Below are 19,312 nucleotides of genomic sequence, written 5' to 3' on the forward strand. Positions count from 1 at the left end.
AAATGAGTTTTTCTTTTTAACTTAATATATTATGGACCTATTTTCGTGTTAGCATCTGGAAGTGTAACAACTTTTGACTACATGTAAATATATGTGTAATTATTTAATTATCCCTCTGCTAATGGGTCTTTGGCGAACATTTTGTTCATTTATCTTTGCATATTTGTGTATTTCTGCATTTAGGCAAAATTCTCCACCAAAACTTATACCAATGCAGACACCATTCACTGTTGGCTGAGAGTGCGAGTTCCTCACATCCTGGCAAACATTTAGATACGGACCTTTTTGTACTTTTGCAACCTGATAAATGAAATATATCTCATGATGTCTAACTATTTGGTTTTTTTGTGTGAATAATTGCCCGTTATATCCAGGGCCCATTTTCTAGTAGTTACCTTTTTCCTGTTGATTTGTAGGAGCTTTTCATATGTCCTTTGTCACTTTATGTTTTGTAAGTATTTTCTCCAGGTCTGTTTATTATCTTTTAAAATTTGTTCAGTGCAGAATTTTTAGATTTTGTATGTCATCTGATCTGTTCATGTATTTTTTGTTATACCTTTCTGCGTTGTGTCATGCTGAGAAAGGCTTTCTTTTCTCATTCCCAGAGATCATGAAAATTGCCTTCTTTATGGAAACATTTTTTTTTTTTTTTTTTTTTTTTGTCTTTTGTCTTTTTTTTTTTCCGTGTCCGGCAACGGATCGCAACCCTCAGTGTTGCCCCCGTACCGGACCGGGGACCGGCAACGGGATTGCAAACCTCGGTGTTGCTCCCGCGCCTCGCTCAGCCAGTGAGCGGGAGCCAGTCTGTATGTGGGATCCGAACCCTCGGATGGGAGCGCCGCTGCGCTTCCCAAGCGGCGCACTATCCAGTGCGCCACCGGGCCGGCCCTATGGAAACAGTTTTTTTAAAAAATAGAGCCACTTAGAAATGTGTTTTTTGGTGTGGGATGAAATAGGATTCAAGATTTGCCTTTTTGGGGTGGGGGGGCAGCTGGCTGGCCTTGACCTTGGTGTTGTCAGTACCATGCTTTACAAACTGAGTCAGCTGGCCAGCTATTTGCTTCTGTTTTTGCTTTCCCAACTCGATAGCCAGTTATCTTAAACCATCTGTTGAAGAGTCTATCATTTCCCGAACAATTTGGATTAAAGCCTTTTTTTATATACTCAATTTGCGTATTTACATATTTACAGAGCTTTTCTGGACTCTTCTGTAGTCATGATCTATCTATTTCTTTATGAGCAATTTACAGTTTAAATTACTGCAGTGTTGTAGTACATGTTTATATCTTTCAGGGCAAGGCCTCCCAATTATTATTTTCAAAATTGCTTTCCTTTTCTTATGCATTTACCCTCCTAAACTTTAGAATCAACCTGACAAATATCAACAAAAAATGGTATTCTAATTAGAATTACTTTGAATTAAAGATTACTTGAACAAATTAAACATCTTTGCAATATTGAGACTTCCCATCCAGGTTCATGACATAATTTTTTATTAGGTTTGTATATACATTTTTAATTTTAAGGATTTTTTTGACATTTTTCTTATTGAATTAAACAGAAGAATGCACAACTCAGTGTATAGCTCGATTAATTTTTATGAAGTGAACATATTACTGTAATCACCACCCACAGGAAGACATAGAATATTATCTGAACCCCAGACGCTTCCCTCATGTGTCCTACCTGTTGTTACCTCCCTAAAGTAAACACTATACTGGCTTCACCGTTGAGTCATTTTGTCTGTTTTTGAATTATATAAATATACCCTTTCAATATACTCTGGTGTCTGGCTTCTTTTTCTTAACATTATGTTTGTGGGATTCATCCATGTTTTTGCATGTAGTTCATTCCTTGTCACTTTTGTATAATAATTCATTGTATAAATATTTTACAATTTCATATGCATTCTATTGTTTATGGACATAGGGTTATTTCCAGTTTGGGACTATTTATTATTAATTATGCTATTATGCTTTTATGAACACTCATATGTACATGCCTTTTGGTACACATACATACAACATTTCTATTGAGTATATATTTGGGTGTAGGGTTACTGGCTCATAAAATGGCCTGTGTTCAACTTTAGTAGATACAGCCATTTATTTTCCAAAGTGGTTGTACAAATTGATGCTTGTGCCCGCTGCATAAGAATGCTCCACATCCTCATCAACACTTGATACTTGCAGGTTTTGTTTTTCATTTTAGACATTTTGGTGAGTTTAATTTATGTTTCTTTTCTTATGCAGGGCTCATTCAGGTTTTATCCATTTTTAATTGGACTATCAGCCTTTTTTTTTTTTGACCGGAACTCCTGGACTATCTGCCTTCTAACTGATTTGTCAGATAAATGCACTGCAAATATCTTCTCCCACTTTGTGGCTTGCCTTTTTATCTCTTAATAGTGCATTTTGATACATGTCTGTTTTTAATTTTAATGGAATCCAGTTTATCAATCTTTTACTTTTGGGGTAGTGATTTTGGTGTCCTATTTCAAAATATGTGGGGTCTCTTATGTTTCCTTCAGGAGCTTTACTGTTTTGCCATTCATGTTTAGGTCATGATCCATTTGGGTTTTATGATTATGGTGTAAAGTAGGGATTTGGTTTTCTCATATTGTGGTAAGGATTTCTGTGTCTGTATTTATGAGCTGACTTGGTCAGTAATTTTATTGTTCTTGCTGTATTTTAATAGAAAAGTTATACTGCCCTACAAAAGAGATTGGCTGGTCCCTCTTTTTCTATTCATATTCAGAGTTTTGTAGGTTTGGCATTATTTGTTCCTATCATGTTAGAAGAATTTATTGGTAAAATCCATCTGAACCTGAGGTTTTCTTTGTGAGATTTTTGGTTATGGATTCAATCTCTTTAATGGATGTAGGACTATTCAAACTTTATGTTTCTTATTTAGTTTGGTAAGTTGTGGTTTTTCTATTTGTCCATTTTATCCAAATTTTCAAACTTATTGGCATCAAGTTGTACATAATATTTTTATTTATTTTTTTACTATCTGTAGGCTGTCTTTTTATTCCTTGTATAATTTGTGCCTTCTCTCTTTTTTTTCTTTGGTAGTTTATTAATTTTGTTAGTCTTTTCAAATCTACTTCAGTATTACTTTTCTTTCTTAATTATAAATTTCTTTCCTATTTCATTGACTTCTGTTCTTAATTGTATTGTTTCCTTCTTTCTACTTTTTTGAGTACATGTGTTATTTTTAGAATAATTTCTTGGTACAGTCGATATTTAGTCTTTCTTCTTTTCTAATCTATGCATTTAATGCTATCATTTTCTCTTTAGGATCTTCAATAACAGTATCCCACAACTTTGGCATGTTGTATTGTAATTATCACTCAGTTTGAAATATTTTGCAATTCCCATTGATTTTTTTCTTCCACCAGAAAGTAGGTATTATTTATTATATATAAATATAACTGTACTTATATATTTATATTATGTAAATATATATTTATAGTATAATATATTATTATTTAGAAGTATATTATCACTTAATTGGCAAAAATTATCTTGTTACAATTGATTTCCACTTTAATTCTACTGATTAGAGAACATATTCTGAATGACTTAGTTTTTTGAAATTCTGAGACTTGCTCTATGACCTAGCATTTCTATTTTTGGTAGAAGTGACAAAGTGTTTTGTGCCCTTGAGAAGAATGTGTATTCTGCAGTTGTTGGGTATGTGTTCTTTATACATCAATTAGGTCTACTTTGATATTTGCATTGTTCAAATCATATATATCTATATTAGTTTTTGTCTGCATGTTTTCTCGGTTATAGAGAAAGATGTGTTAAAATTTCTTAGTTGCAGATTTGCCTATTTCTCTTTTTAATTCTTTCAATTTTTGCTGTCTATATATATATATATTTTTTTCCTTTTTGTCTTTCTTCGTGACCGGTAACGGGATCGTAACCCTCGATGTTGCGCCCGTACCGGGACCGGCAACGGGATCACAACCCTCGGTGTTGCGCCCGCACCGCGCTCAACCAGTGAGCAGACTGGTCTCCCAAGTTTTTTTTTTTTTTTTTAAAAGATGACCGGTAAGGGGATCTTAACCCTTGACTTGGTATTGTCAGCACCACGCTCAGCCAGTGAGCGAACCGGCCATCCCTATATGGGATCCGAACCCGGGGCCTTGGTGTTATCAGCACCACACTCTCCCAAGTGAGCCACGGGCCAGCCCGAGCAGACTGGTCTCTATATGGGATCTGAACCCTTGGTGGGAGCGCCCCCACACTCCCAAGCGCCGCACTCTACAGAGTGTGCCATCGGCCGGCCCTTGCTGTCTATATTTTGAGGCTACGTTATCAGGTCCATACAAATCTAGGATTGTTATACCTTCCTGTTGAATTTCTACTAATAATTTCTTGCCTTAGTCTATTTTGTCTGATATTAGATAGCTATGCCAGCTTTCATTTTTTATTGTTCACATAATATACTTTTTTCATCTTTTTTGCTTTCAACCTTTATACCTTATTTGTTCATATGTGTGAGGTGTGTTTTTTCTCCCAGGAGCATATACTTGAGTTTCTTTCTTCATCCAGCATGATGATATTTATCTTTTAATTAGAATATCGACTCTGTAATAACTGATATATTTAGGTTTAGCTCCATCATCTTACGTTTTTTGTCCCATCTATTCTTTGTGCCTTGTTTTTGATTAAGCAAGTCTTTTTATTCCATTTTTTTCCTCTATTAACTTATGTCATACATTTTTTTATTATTCTTGTAGTGATTCCATACAGATTAAAATATTCATCCTTGTATAATTAAAGTCTATTTTAAATTAGTATTTTCTTCATTATCTGGATAATGCGAGGACCTTTTCAACACTAGCTCCGGTTACCCTCTTTTGTGCTATTATAATATAAAACTGCATAACACATTAGTATAGTTTTAAACAGCTGTATTTATTTAGAGTCACCTATATATGAACTCTTTCCAGTATTCTTTATTATTTTCTACATTAACTTGCTTCTGTCTTGGATCATTTCCTTTTGTCCAAGAAACTCCCTTTATTATTTTAACATTTGACTGTTGATAACAAATATGCTCGTTATTTTGTGTAACTATGTCTGTATTTTGCCTTTATTTTTGAAGGATGCTTTGCTGAGTATAAATTTCAGACTTATGGTAATTTTCTTTCAGCATATTAAAGTTATCATCTGTTTTCTGGCATCCATCATTTCAGCTGAAAAATCAGTCAATCTATTGTTACTCCATTGAAGATATTTGTCCTTTTCCTCCAGTTTCTTTTCAGATTTTTCTCTTTGTTTTTGGTTTTCAGCATTTTTATTCTTATATGTGTAGGTTTAATTTTTCTTATATTTATTTTACGTGGTTAGGGAAGTTTCTTGAATCTGTAGATTGTATTTTATTTTGGAAAATTCTCATCCAATATTTTTTTTTTCAGACTCCCAATATTTTTAAAATATTGCTTCTTTCCCGTTCCCTCCTCTCATTCTGGGACTGTAATTAGTAAAAATATGTTACACCTTTCACTATGTCTCTTATATGTATTAGCAGTTTTCTCTGTTTGCTATATTCTTTTCTCTGCTTCAGTTTGTATATTTTCTTTCTTTTTTTTTTTTTTTCCTTTTTGTCTCTTTTTTTGTGACCGGCAACGGATCGCAACCCTCAGTGTCGCGCCCGTACCGGACCGGGACCGGCAACGGGATCGCAACCCTCAGTGTTGCCCCCGCACCTCGCTCAGCCAGTGAGCGGCCGGTCTGTATGTGGGATCCGAACCCTCGGCGGGAGCGCCGCTGCGCTTCCCAAGCGGCGCACTGTAGGAGTGCGCCACCGGGCCGGCCCCAATTTGTATATTTTCTATTGACCTTTCAGTTCACAAATTGTCTCTTATGTTTTATATGTTATACCTGCTTGTTACCCCATCTATTGAATTCTTTATTACTATATATTTAATAGTTTTTACGTTTTGAAATAATCTTAAACTCAAAAAAGTAGCAAGTATATTACAGAGAACATTTTTTTCTTAAACTGCTTTGAAATTAAGTTGCCAACCTGATACAACATCACCTCCAAGTGATTTTGTGTGATTTTCCTACAAACAAGGACATTCTCCTACATAACCATAAAATAGTCATCAAAATTAGGAAATTAACACAAATGCATTGTAACCATCTAAGCCTCTGTTCCCACTGACGTTATGCCAATTGCCCCAACAATGTCCTTTATTGGAAGAGGATCCAATTAAAAATCATGTATTGCTTTTAGTTATGTCCTTTATCCCTCAGTCTTCCTTTGACTTTCCTGAGATACTCAGGCTCCAACACCCAACTGTGTTCTGCCTCCCACAGACACACAGATGCCCTCCTTGTAAGCTCTACCTATGACACTCTGCACTGGGCCATTCCCAGATCCAGATAACTTCCTCACTCCACTTGAGCTTTGACGTCCCATTCTAGGAAGACTCCTGTGGAGAAGCCCTCTTCATGCTGCTTGGGCTGTGACACCTCACGTCACACAACTCACACAGTCAGCCTCTGACTTTTCACACAGGCCTTCTCCCGATACCTCCTGCTGCTGCCTGGATTACCCTGCCCAGACTATGGCACCAACTGCCAGGCTGCTCCTCCGTGGGATGCTTTTCTCTCCCAACTGCAGCGGTGTTAGTGCTTGCCAGATTGCCCCCCTACTGAAATATATTTCTCAGCCCTCACTGGCCAGTTCTATGCAGATGCCCTCATTCCCCTTTTCAGGCTCCGTACCTCACTCTAGGCCATCACATCTCCAACACACACATACTCCAGTACAGATTTCTACCTTGGTCTGCCCCACCAACAACTTTAAAAGTGAATAGTTCAGGAAGAAAAGGGAAGAAGAAGAGAAGGAAAAGAGGAAGAATAAGAGAAAGTAGACAATTCTAGAATTTACATTTTAATACAGTCCAATGCTCTAGTAAAATTCTCTCTGTTATTTTCTTGAACACGAAGTTTATTCTGGCAGGGATGATAGGGTGTTCTCTAGTGGAAAAAAACCCCATTCAAATCCTTCTTTAGTAGTCCCCTTTTTCCTATATTCAATTGTAAGTTCTTCATTTTGTTTCTCCATCAGTATGGTCTCTTAAAAATTTTCTCAGCAGCATAACACTATAACATCGACCCCCCAAATTCCTTAAATACAGTCACAAAGGAACCATATGTGTCATTCAATCATTTTCACACAATTTCTTTCCCATTGTATAAGCATACGAATTTTTTTTTTTTTTTTTTTTTACCTGTTTCACTATGTCCTAAGAGTTTGGTTTCTTTATTAGTATGTGAAAAAAGTTAAAGAAATATGCTAACACCATTTAATCCAAGGCTGCCCATGATGGCACACAAGACATTTTCAGTGTACAGTCTCTGTCTTGTGATAAAAATGAAGAAAAAAAATAAATTAAGGCTATGTAATTTCTTAATGTAATGATTAAACTTAATCATTCTACCTGTTCGAAACCACAGTGGTTGTCTAAATAAATCAGACTGTTATCCTTACTGAAAGTTGATCCAAGTAAATTTGGGGGACCAGGATATTTTTCATAAACACAAGGGACTAATATCAAAAATGTATTCTTTACTGAAAATTTCATCCTTATAGTACCTAATTTCTTTGCTGTGGCGGCTGGAGCATGGAGTCAGAGGGACCCAGGTTCAAGTCCTGGCTCTACCACTTACTAACTCCATGACGTAAACAGTCCAGTACTTGGCACAGAGAGGGTACCTCAGTAAATATTGGATGAGTGAATGTATGAAGTTACTTAAATGTATGAGGCTCAGTTTTCTTATCTGTAAAATAGGTATAACAATGGGTTTGTTTACAGGTTACAGATAATTTATGTAAAACCTCTTAGGATATAGTAGACATTCAATTGGTTCTAGGTATAACAATAATAAATTTTATACTAGAATCCTTTCACTAATAACAAGCAAGTCCTACAAATAATAGGAGTTATCTAAATTTATGGGGTGATCCTGTTACTTCAGATGGTGTTTCCAGGATTATTTATTCCTCTCTTGTTATCAGCATTTATTAAAGCAGATGATTGTGTGTTCAGTAGTTCTGGGCAGGATCAAGGTTAAAGGGTGAAGACACAGTCTTAAGGAGCATACAAACCAACTGAAGAGAACTTCTGGACACAATTAGAACATACTCCTATAAAATAATACAGCAAATGTAAGGCACATAAGGAGAGAATAAGGGAGTTGGGTCAGTGTGTAAAAGTACGTAGAAGTGAGTTTGGAATGGAAATTGGAATTGGAAAAAAGATAGTATTTCGACTGGCACAAAGACTCTGGGGAGATTACTCAGACAGTGTGTGGGGAAGGTGTGGTGTGAGTGTCCTGAGTGCAGGTAGATGCTGGGGACAGCGGGAGACTGGTGGTTTGTTTCAGAGGTGGTCCGCAGTGGGAGCAGTGAAAGGTGAGGTGAGTTAGGTAAAGCGAAAAGAATCACCCTGGTAACTGCATTAACTTTTCCTTTTGCCATTTCTTAGAGTCCTAGCCAGTTAGCGCCTTGTTTGAATACACTAACATTCCAGAGAGGGTCAGAACTATTAGATAAAGTACAGGTTGGCAATGTTTTCACTTCGAGGTGGTCTACCTTGACTTTGTTTTTTCTACCAAGGATAATACTTTGAACAGGGTAAGCCTGGTTTTAGCAGATGACAGAATATGGAGACAGGCCAGCTAATAGTTATGCACTTGGTTATCTCTTTGGCAAACAACACTTAAAGTGGACATATTGAGGAAGACTAGCCATCTGAAGTAATTTTGGCAATTTAAAATATGTCCCATTTCGTCGGAGAAGATGTGAGTTCCTCTTTCTGCTAGTATTTTTCTCACTTGACATTCTATTCTGATTTGAACCTAGTTGGTGGGTTGTGGAATCAGGGTTTAAATATCTCTTTATTAGTATGTGAAAAAAGTTAAAGAAATATGCTAACACCATTTAATTCAAGGCTGCCCATGATGGCACACAAGACATTTGAGACTATATTTTACAAAGAAATGACAGCTTTTCATGTGCTAAGGCTGTGTAGTTTTTTCTTTTCTTCCTTCTATATTTTTGTTGTTTTTGTTAATAGAAATTCTATTTTTTCCAGTGAAAAATTTAGATAGAGCATTCTTTGTTTTTCAGCATTCATTTTTTCCCTTCAATTATTGAAATGCATGCATTAGTGCACCAGTTAGTATTCACAGTAGAATAGTTGGGATTAAATGCAAGGTTACTGTATTGGTTCTATCCTAGAAGTATTCTTGCCTCCTTAATTTATTGTAATATATGTATAGTGGATAGAAATTTCATTTTTCATAGTGTTATATTTTGAGTTCTCTGTTATTTAATATGATCCCAAGATATAATTCTCAAAAGAAGAGAATGGCAAATTATTTTAATGATTTTATTGTTTTTGTTTCTAGCTTATTCTACTAAGCTCAACAAATTTCCTGTATTTAATATTAATGATGACTTGAATGATCTGTGTACCAGTGCAGTAAGCCCAAATACCACCAAAGCCACGCGGTACGCCCTGAATGTGTGGCGATATTGGTGCATGACCAACGGGCTCAAAGATCACACGGACATCACCAAGGTAAGGGACTCTTGAGTTTACTTCTTCTTTCCACCTTCACTGAGCTTCCAAGTGCCAGGCACTGTGCTAAGCACTGCAGAGAATACAGAACAGTTGCTTTCTGCCTGGGAAACATCAAAAGGACATAAAATAGAAAAATATCTACAGTACAAAGCAGAATTTAGTACGTGTTTTATGAATTATAGATCAGAAACACCTGAAAAATTCTGATGGATGAATGCATTTATTTGGTGAGACCAGAGAGAAAATTGATATTGAAGCTGTATTTTGAGGAAGAGGTAAAATTTCAGTAGAATTAGGTGAGGCCAGGAGTCTTCTAGGCTGAGTGATATGAGGAAGAGTACAATTTAGGGGGATAGACTCACTTACGTACAGCAGAGGCTTCATATATGGATATAGTGGACTATAAAACTGGATTTTGATAACCCTTCACTGCCAAGCTAAATTTTATAAACACTGGGAAATCACTGAAGTTTCCTGTTTTTGTCTTTGGTAAGGAGAGACTTTATTTAAAAGGATTATTGCAGGGAAGGAGAGGGACTATTGCAATAAGGAGAACACTCTGACCATAAGATCTGCAAGCATCAGACAAAAGGTAAACCCCTGAAGTTTTGTTTTGTTCTATTTTGTTTGTTTGTTTCTTTTGAGCAGGAAGGAACATAATGAAAGTGGTATTTTACACAAATCAGTTGGAAGTGATGAACAAACAGTTATTTAATGTTCTTGGTCCTCAGTTTCCCCATTTGTAAAATGAGCTCTTAAGGTCTCTTCCAAGTTGAAATAATTGAAGTTTGTGAATGGAAGGAAAAAGTCTTAGATATCTGGGGACAGAACAGAAATATACTGTATTTTTATTTGGATATATTGAATCTAATTCAGATATCCAGATGGACATGTCCAAAAAGTAATTGGAAATGTGGGATTTAAAACATGGTGGAAATGTTAAAGCTGTAAGTGTAGATTTAAAGTTCTTTCAAATGGGGGCCGGCCTGGTGGTGCACTGCTACAGTGCGCCGCCTGTAGGCGGCGGCGCTCCCGCCGAGGGTTCGGATCCCACATACAGACCGGTTCCCGCTCACTGGCTGAGCGAGGTGCGGGTGCGACAGCGACACTGAGGGTTGCGTTCCCGTGGCCGGTCCCCGTCCGGTACGGGCGCGACACTGAGGGTTGCGATCCGTTGCCGGACACGAAAAAAGACAAAAAGGAAAAAAAATAAATAAAGTTCTTTCAAGTGGAAGTCATAATTGAAGCCCAAGGGCCAGTGAGATCTCAGAGTTTGGGTGATGTGCTAAAAGAATCGAACTAGAGATGAAAGGAAATCCAGGTTTCTAGTTCTGGCAGCATGGTGCACTAGATAGCATGAGGGGCTTTTCTGCTGCACTTACAAGAAGAAAGGGACCCCCCACACCCCCCAAAAAGGAGAGGTGAAACTGGAGCAGTAAGCACATGAAAGGCATGGTTTCCTGAGGGCATATGTTGATAACATTAAGGAAAGGAATAGACAGGTAGATGAACTGAAGAATCTGTGATTTAGAAGAGGACACTGAAAAGGTCCTAAAGAGGTTCTAGGTCAGTAGCATACCCTGGTTCCTAGCAGAGTCATATGCTAATAATAATTTTTTTTTTAATAAAGAAAATGGAATTTATTTGCTTACAGTTTCTAGGCTGGGAAGTCCAAAGTCTATCTGGTGATGGTGACAGTGACCCAGAGGTCTCACATTGCAAGATGGTGGAAGTAGAGAGAGCAGAGAGAGAGAGCAAGACAAACTCTTCTCCTCTTTTAAAGCCCTCAGAACCACACCCCTGACCACCATTTTTAGTCCATTCACTACTGCATGTTCCTACAATCCAATCACTTCTTCAAGCCTCCACCTTTCAATTACCATGATATGATTTCCCACCCTTTTAACAGTCACAGTGGGGGCTAAGTTTCTAATAGGTCTTTTGCAGATTAAGATCAATTAAATGTGTGTTCATTAAAAAAAAAAAAAATCACCAGCCACTCAAGGAAATAAACCACCATGAGTGAGGATGAATAAAAACAACAAACAACAGATTTAGATACCATGACTTTAGACAGTAGATTGTACACTAACTATGTATGAAATTTTTATAGAAACAAAAGTAAACAAGCAACATCATGCTAATCAAAATGATCTGGCAGATTTGAAAATAAATTAAAATATCCACTTCTGGTCATGAGTGAATAAAAGAGTCCAGAACTACCCTCTTGCTTTAACAACTAGAAAACTGGCACAATATATGAAACAACTCTTTTCAGACAGAACAGGAAGCATAGTCATGATCCCCAAGAAAGAGGAAGACTGAGAGGAGTGCTATCATCTCTCAGTCTTTCTGGATGCAATTTCTGAGCTGCAGTGAAGGGAGGGGAATCTGAACAGAGCCTGGCAACCTCACTGAGTTGAGACAGAGATCAGAGTTTGGGGATACTGAGGACATGAATACACCAGAAAGAAATTTTTTTTTTGTCTTTTTTCGTGACCGGCAATGGATCGCAACCCTCAGTGTCATGCCCGTACCGGACCAGGACCGGCAATGGGATTGCAACTCTCGGTGTTGTGCCCGCACCTCGCTCAGCCAGTGAGTGGCCGGTCTGTATGTGGGATCCGAACCCTCGGCGGGAGCGCCGCCGCGCTCCCAAGCGGCGCACTGTAGCAGTGCGCCACCGGGCTGGCCCCACCAGAAAGAAATTTTAACGTTAGGGCTGGCTGGTTATCTCAGCTGTTAGAGCACAGCCTTATGACACCAGAGTCATGGGTTCAGATCCCATACTGGCCAGCTGCAAAAAAAAAAAAAAAAAGAAAAGAAAAGAAAGAAAGAAAATGAGGGAGAAATTTTAACAATAATTGAAAAAAGTATGACAAAATCCAGAATTCAACAATGTAAATTTCACAATTTTTTAGCATCTAGTCAAATATTAGTAGACATGGGATCATGTGATTCACAGTCAGAAGAAAAGTCTTCCACTTACAGCCAATTTGGAGGACCAGATGCCTGAAACAACCAAAAATCAGATAAAGATATAAAACAATGTTTTGCAAGGCTCTGTATAATAGGCAAAGGACAGTGATCTCTAAGAGACATGAAACAAACAAGGTGATACCTATGAGTGCCTCAGCTTGCTTCCTTGAGAAAGTCAACAGGTCTGTAGTGCAAGGGGGTAGAATCCAGGCAGAGCACAGCAGACTTGCTGACTTGAGGAAGTGGAGCTGCAAGTCCAGAGACTAAGGTGGCTAGAGTTGTCATAACATCATCCTGAAGAGTAGAGAGCTGCACAGAGAGAGCCCAAGAGATCTGAAGATACTCCCCTCAGATATTCTGCTGGGTACTGATCAGCATATGCATGTGAGGAAGCAACCTGAGGCTAGCAAAGAACCACCTAAAAGGATTAGAGGTAACAGTACCTGTTCTCACCAGCCAGACTAGAAAAATCTCAGGATTCATGGTATAGAATACTCAAAAAATTCTTGCATCAGGTGTGGGGAATAATTAGCCTTAATCTGATTACTGCTCTTTTCTCACCCAACAAATCTTACAAGTGAGACCCCAAAGAATCAGATGGTTTTCAAGTAACTTAACTGTGTCCCAGAACAAAGCTTAAAAATATTTATAGGAATATAGAAATATCTAGAACACAAGAAATGAAATTTACAATGTCTGGCATCTAAACAAAAATTATCAGACATGCAAGTAAGCAAGAAAATATATCCCTTAAAGAATGAATTAATCAAAACCAATCCAGAACTGACACAGATTATAGAAGTAGAAGACAAGGACATTCAAACAGTTATTATATTTGATAAGTTCAAAAAGTTAAGTAGAGACATAGAAGATATAAAAAAGAACCAGAATGAACTTCTAGAGATAAAGCTACAATATGTAATGAAAAATAAAGTGGTTAGGCATATTAAACATTAGAGAAGAAAATGTGTGAACATGAATATATAGCAATAGTAACTATGCAAAAAGAAACAGAAAGAAAAGAACTTTAAAAATTCTGATCACTATCAGAGCATTAGTGTGACATGTGGGACCATTTTAGTTACCCTACTATACATGTAATTGGAATCCCTAAAAGGAGAGGAGAAAAGGAGAAGGGAGAAGGAAAAATATTTGAAGAATAATGGTAATTTCTCCAAATTTGATAAAAATTATAAACTCACAGATACAAGAAGCTCATTGAACCTCACCCAAGAAATGAAGAAAACTACACGAATGCATATCATAGTCAAACTGCTTAAAACCGTTGACAAAGAGAAAACTTTAAAGCAGCCAGAGAAAAAATGACATGTTATATAGAAACAAAGATAGTTGACAATAGATTTCTCATCAGAAACAGTGCAAATGAAAGACAACGAAAAAAAAAGAAAAATATTTCCGCTATTGCCAGTGAAAATATCTTTCAAAAATGAAAATGAAATAAAGACTTCTCAGGCTTTCAAAAATGAAGGAATTCATCAGCAGCAGATTCATACTCAGAAATGTTAAAAGATGTCCTTCGTCCCTGTACTGGCCTGGCCAGCTGCCAAAAAAGAAGTCCTTCAGCCACTCAGCCAAAAGGAAAGTGATACTACATGGAAATATGGATCTAAAGAAAGGAATGAAGAACACTGGAAATCATAGCTACATGGGTAAATATACGTTATTTTTTAATTTAATTTTTTTCAAAGATCATTGACTTAAAATAAAAACAATAATAGAAGATAAAATGGAATGATAAAAATTAACTTGATACAGAAAAGAGAAAAAAAGAGGTAAAAAAGAACTTCTGATTAGAAACCATGCAAGCAGAAGACAATGGAATAACATCTTTAAAGAGTTGAATTTTGTACTTAGAAGAAAAAGACTTTTTCAGACAAACCAAAGCTGAGAGAATTCATCACCAAAAGACCTACACAACAACAAATGCTAAAGGGAAGCAAAATAATACCAGATGGAAACGAGACCCTCACAAATGAATGGAAAGTACGTGAAATGGTATCATTTTTTCTCATTTTTAAATTTCTCTAAAAGATAATTGACAGTTTAAAACAAAACCAGTAACAATGTATTGCAAGGTTTATATGTTATGTATGGAGAAAAAATGCATGGCAACTATGTATTCTTCCAACTCTCCACAAAGGATAGGTGGAAGAATGAAAGTATAGTTTGTAAGGTTCCAGCAGTCTGTGTGAAGTAGTATAGTATCTGAAGGTATACTGTGGTAAGTTAAAGACGTATTTTGCAAATCTTAGAGCAAGACTAAAAATATAAAACAAAGAGCTGATAACCCTAATGTGGAAATAAATATATTGTAAAAAATATTCAACCCAAAAGAAGGCAGGAAAAGAAGAGGGAAAAAAGGAGCAAAGAACTGATGGAACGGGCTGGCCCCATGGCTCACTCGGGTGGGTGCGGTGCTGGTAGCGCCAAGGCTGTGGGTTCAGATCCTATATAGGGATGGCGGGTGTGCTCACTGGCTGAGCGCAGTGCCGAGGGTTGTGATCCCCTTACCAGTCAGAAAAAAAAAAAAAAAAAAAAAAAAAAAAAAGAACTGATGGAACAAATAGAAACAAATAGCAAGATGGTAGATATAAACCCAGTCATCCTGATAATTATATTAAATGGAAATGGTTAAAACCTTACAATTAAGAGGGAGAGATTGTCCGACTGTATTTAAAAAAAAAAAAGAACCAACTATGTGCCATCCACCTCTGACTTTTTATTTTATTTATTATTTATTTAACTTCTCAATATACATTGTAGTTGATTTTCATGACCCTTTACCTGCTCCTCTTCGCCCCTTCCTCTCTCCCCTCCCCCACCTACATCATATCACCTCTGACTTTTTAAATGTAAAGACCAAGAAAGGTTGAAAGTAAAAGAATGGGAGAAAGGCATACTGTGCAAACATTAATCATAACAAACCTGAAGTGGATATTAATATCAAACACAGTAGATTTCTACAGAAGGAATTTTAACAGGAATAAAGAGGGAAATTTCAGAATGATAAAGGGGTTAATTCATCAAGAAGACATAAAGATCTTTTTTTTTAAGACACAAAGATCTTAAGTGTGTGTGCACATCAAAATAGAACATAAGAGGGCCGGCCCAGTGGCGCACTGGATAGTGCGCCGCTTGGGAAGCACGGCGGCGCTCCCGCCCGAGGGTTCGAATCCCACATACAGACCGGTTCCCGCTCACTGGCTGAGCGAGGCACGGGAGCAACACCGAGGGTTGCGATCCCGTTGCCGGTCCCCGGTCCGGTGCAGGGGCAACACTGAGGGTTGCGATCCGTTGCCGGACACGGAAAAAAGACAAAAAGACAAAAAAAAAATAGAACATAAGAGCTAGCTTGTGGCTCACTTAGGAGAGTGTGGTGCTGATAACACCAAGGCCACAGGTTCAGATCCCTATATAGGGATGGCCGGTTAGCTGACTTCAGAGACTGTGGTGCTGACAACACCAAGTCAAGGGTTAAGATCCCCTTACCAGTCATGTTTAAGAAAAAAAAAAAACCTAAAAGTACGTGAAGCAAAAAATGATAAAATTTAAAGGAAAAGTAGCAAATCAACAATTTTAGTTGGAGATTTCAATACTTTTCCCGTGGTAATTTATAGAACAAGTAGACAGAAAATCAGTAGAGAAAAGGATGTAAACAATACTATTATCCGAACTTAACCTATTTGACATTTATATAGCTCTCCAACCAACAACTGCCAAGTACATATTCTTTCAAATACACATGGGATATTCACCAAGGTAGACCATAGGCTGGGTCATAAAACAATTCTCAATTAATTTGAGAGAACTGAAGTCATATAGAGTATGTTCTCTGTCCACAACAGAATTGAATTATAAGTTGATTACAGATAGCTAACTAGAAAGCTAACATATTACTAAATAACCCACAGACCAAGAAATCACAAAGAAAGTTATAAAGTATTTTGAACTGAGTGAAAATTAAATCACAACTTATCAGAATTTGTGGGATGCAGCTAAAACTGCTTACAGAAAAAATTTTAGCTTTAAATGCTTATATTATAAAAGAAGAAAGATCTAAAAACAATGAATATGAAACAAAAAGAACTTCAAGAAATAAAAACTATACTGTTGAAACAAAAAATAAATTGGGCTAAAAAGCAGGTTTAGTCTTACATGAAAAATAATTAGTAAATTAGAAGAAAGATCTGAAGAAACTATCCAGACTATAGCATAAATAGCAAGATTATGGCAGTTAAGAAGAGGGGTTAAGAGTTAGAGAATAGAGAAGACTTAAATTACTAAAACCAGGAATAAAAGAGGGATATTACTACCAACTTTATGCAAATAAAAAGGATTATAAGGAACTACTTACAGTGAACAATTGTATGCCAACAAATTAGGTAATTTATATAAAATGGGCAACTTCCTAGAAAGACACAAACTACCAAAACTGACTCCAAAAGAAATAGGAAATATGATAGACTTGTAACAAATAAGTAAAGAGAATGAATTTGTAACAACAGCAACAAAAACTACCCACAAAGAAAAGCTCACACCCAGATATCTTCTTCTGTGGTGGATACGTGTCTTTCACGAAGTCTTCCAAAGAAAGAGAAGAGCAGGGAACACTTCACAAGTCATTCTGTGAGGCCAGTATTATCCTGATATCAAAATACAGACATTCCAAGAAAACTACAGATCAATACCTATTATGAATACACACAAAAAAATCCTCAATAAAATACTAGCAAGTTGAATTCAGTACATATAAAAAGGATTATACAACAGGATCAAGTGGGCTTTATCCTAGGAATGTAAGGTTGGTTTAGCATCTGAAAATCCATTAATGTAATACACCATATCAATAGGATAAAGGACAAAAGGATAAATCCATGTAATCATCTCATTAGGCACAGAAAAAGCATTTGAGAAAATTCATCACCCCTTCATGATAAAAAAAAAACTCAACAAACTATGAATAGAAGATACCTTCCTCAGGCTGATAGGGGGTATCTATGAAAAACCTACAGCTAACATCATATTTAGTGGTAAAAGACTGTTTGCTTTCCCCATAAGTTCAGGAATAAGACAAGGATGCTCTTCTATTTCTATTCGACATTGTGCTGGAGGTTCAAGAGAGGGCAATTAGGCAATAAAATGAAATAATAGGCTTCCAGAATGGAAAAGAAGTAAACTATCTCTTTTTTGCAAATGGCATGATCATATTTGTAGGAAATCATAAAGAAACCACTAGACAACAATTAGAACAAATAAATGAGTTCATAAGGTTGCAGAATACAAGATCAATATACAGAAATCAGTTGTATTTTTATAGAGTAACAAACAGCAAACCAAAAATGAAATTAAGAAAATTTTATTTACAGTAGCATCAAAATAATAAAATATCGGGGCTAGCCGTTTAGCTCAGTTGATTAGAGCGCAGCCTTATAACCCCAATGTCACAGGTTCAGATCCACTTACTGGCCAGCTGCCAAAAGATAAAGAATAAAAAATTTAGCAATAAATTTAGCCAAAGCAGTTCCCGATTATACTCTGCAAACTACAAAACAATATTGAAAGAAATTAAAAACTTAAATGGGAAGGCAACCTGTGTTCATGGATTGGAAGACTTAATATTGTTAAAATGGCAATAATCTCTTAAATTATCTACAGATTCAGTGCAGTCCGTATCAAAGTCCCAGCTACCATTTTTGCCAAAATAGAACACTGATTGTAAAGTTCACATGAAAATGTAAGTGACCCAGAATCTTTCTCAAGATTTTAACAATCTTGAGAAAGAAGATCAAAGTTGGATAACTCAGACTTTCTGATTTCAAAACTTACTACAAAGCTGTAGAAATCAAGACTGTGCTACTGGCACCATACATATAGATCAATGGAATAGAATTGAGAATAGAGAAATAAACCCCCACATTTATGGCCAATTGATTTTAACAGGGTTTAAATGGAGAAACAATAGTTTAACAAATGGTACTGAAATAACTGGATATCCAATGAAAAAGACTGAAGTCAGACCCCAACCTCAAACCACATAAATAACCCAAATAAATCAGTAAAAAAAAAACTATTTTGTTTTTAATAATAATTAAGTGTAATTATTAATGTATTATTAATAATAATTTATTAACTAAAAATGGATCAAAGATCTAAATGTAGGCACTACACCATCAAAAAAAAAAAAAAGGAGACAACTTTTTTTTCTTCCACTGAGTGGAAGAATATATTTACAAATTGTGTATCTCATAAAGGACTTGTTTCTCAAATATATAAAGAACTATGACAACTCAACAGCAAAAAGACAAATAACCCATTTTTAAAATGGGCAAATGATCTGAAAAGACATTTCTTCAAAGAAGATAAACACAGGGTCAATAAGCACATGAAAAGATGCTCAATCTCATTACACATCAGGGAAATGCAAATCAAAACCACATAAGATTCTACTTCCCACCCAAAAGGATGGCTAGAAAAAAACCATCATGATTACAAGTGTTAGTAAGGATGTACAGAAGTTGGAACTCTCATACACTTCAAATGGAAATGTAAAATGTTACATCTGCTTTGGAAACAGCCTGGCAGTTCCCTGAAAGTTAAACATGGAGTTACTATATCACCAAACAATTCCACTCCTAAGCATATAAAGAGGATTAAAATGTATGTCCATACAAAAACTTGTATACAGATATTTATTAC

The 19,312-nt window shown here is 36.4% G+C and overlaps 1 protein-coding gene across 2 annotated transcripts in view; it reads left to right on the forward strand.

Moving 5' to 3' along the window:
- KIAA1958 (KIAA1958 ortholog) overlaps nt 1-19,312 on the forward strand; it is a 79,486-nt gene that overhangs the window by 49,424 nt on the left and 10,750 nt on the right. For both annotated transcript variants that reach the window (XM_008576359.1, XM_008576358.1), the window contains one exon: nt 9,441-9,613. In XM_008576359.1, coding sequence (XP_008574581.1) covers nt 9,441-9,613 — 173 coding nt within the window. The remainder of the gene's footprint in view (nt 1-9,440; nt 9,614-19,312) is intronic.

Source organism: Galeopterus variegatus, unplaced genomic scaffold (genome assembly GCF_000696425.1).
Source record: "Galeopterus variegatus unplaced genomic scaffold, G_variegatus-3.0.2 Scaffold1338, whole genome shotgun sequence".
NCBI classification, from domain to species: Eukaryota; Metazoa; Chordata; class Mammalia; order Dermoptera; family Cynocephalidae; genus Galeopterus; species Galeopterus variegatus.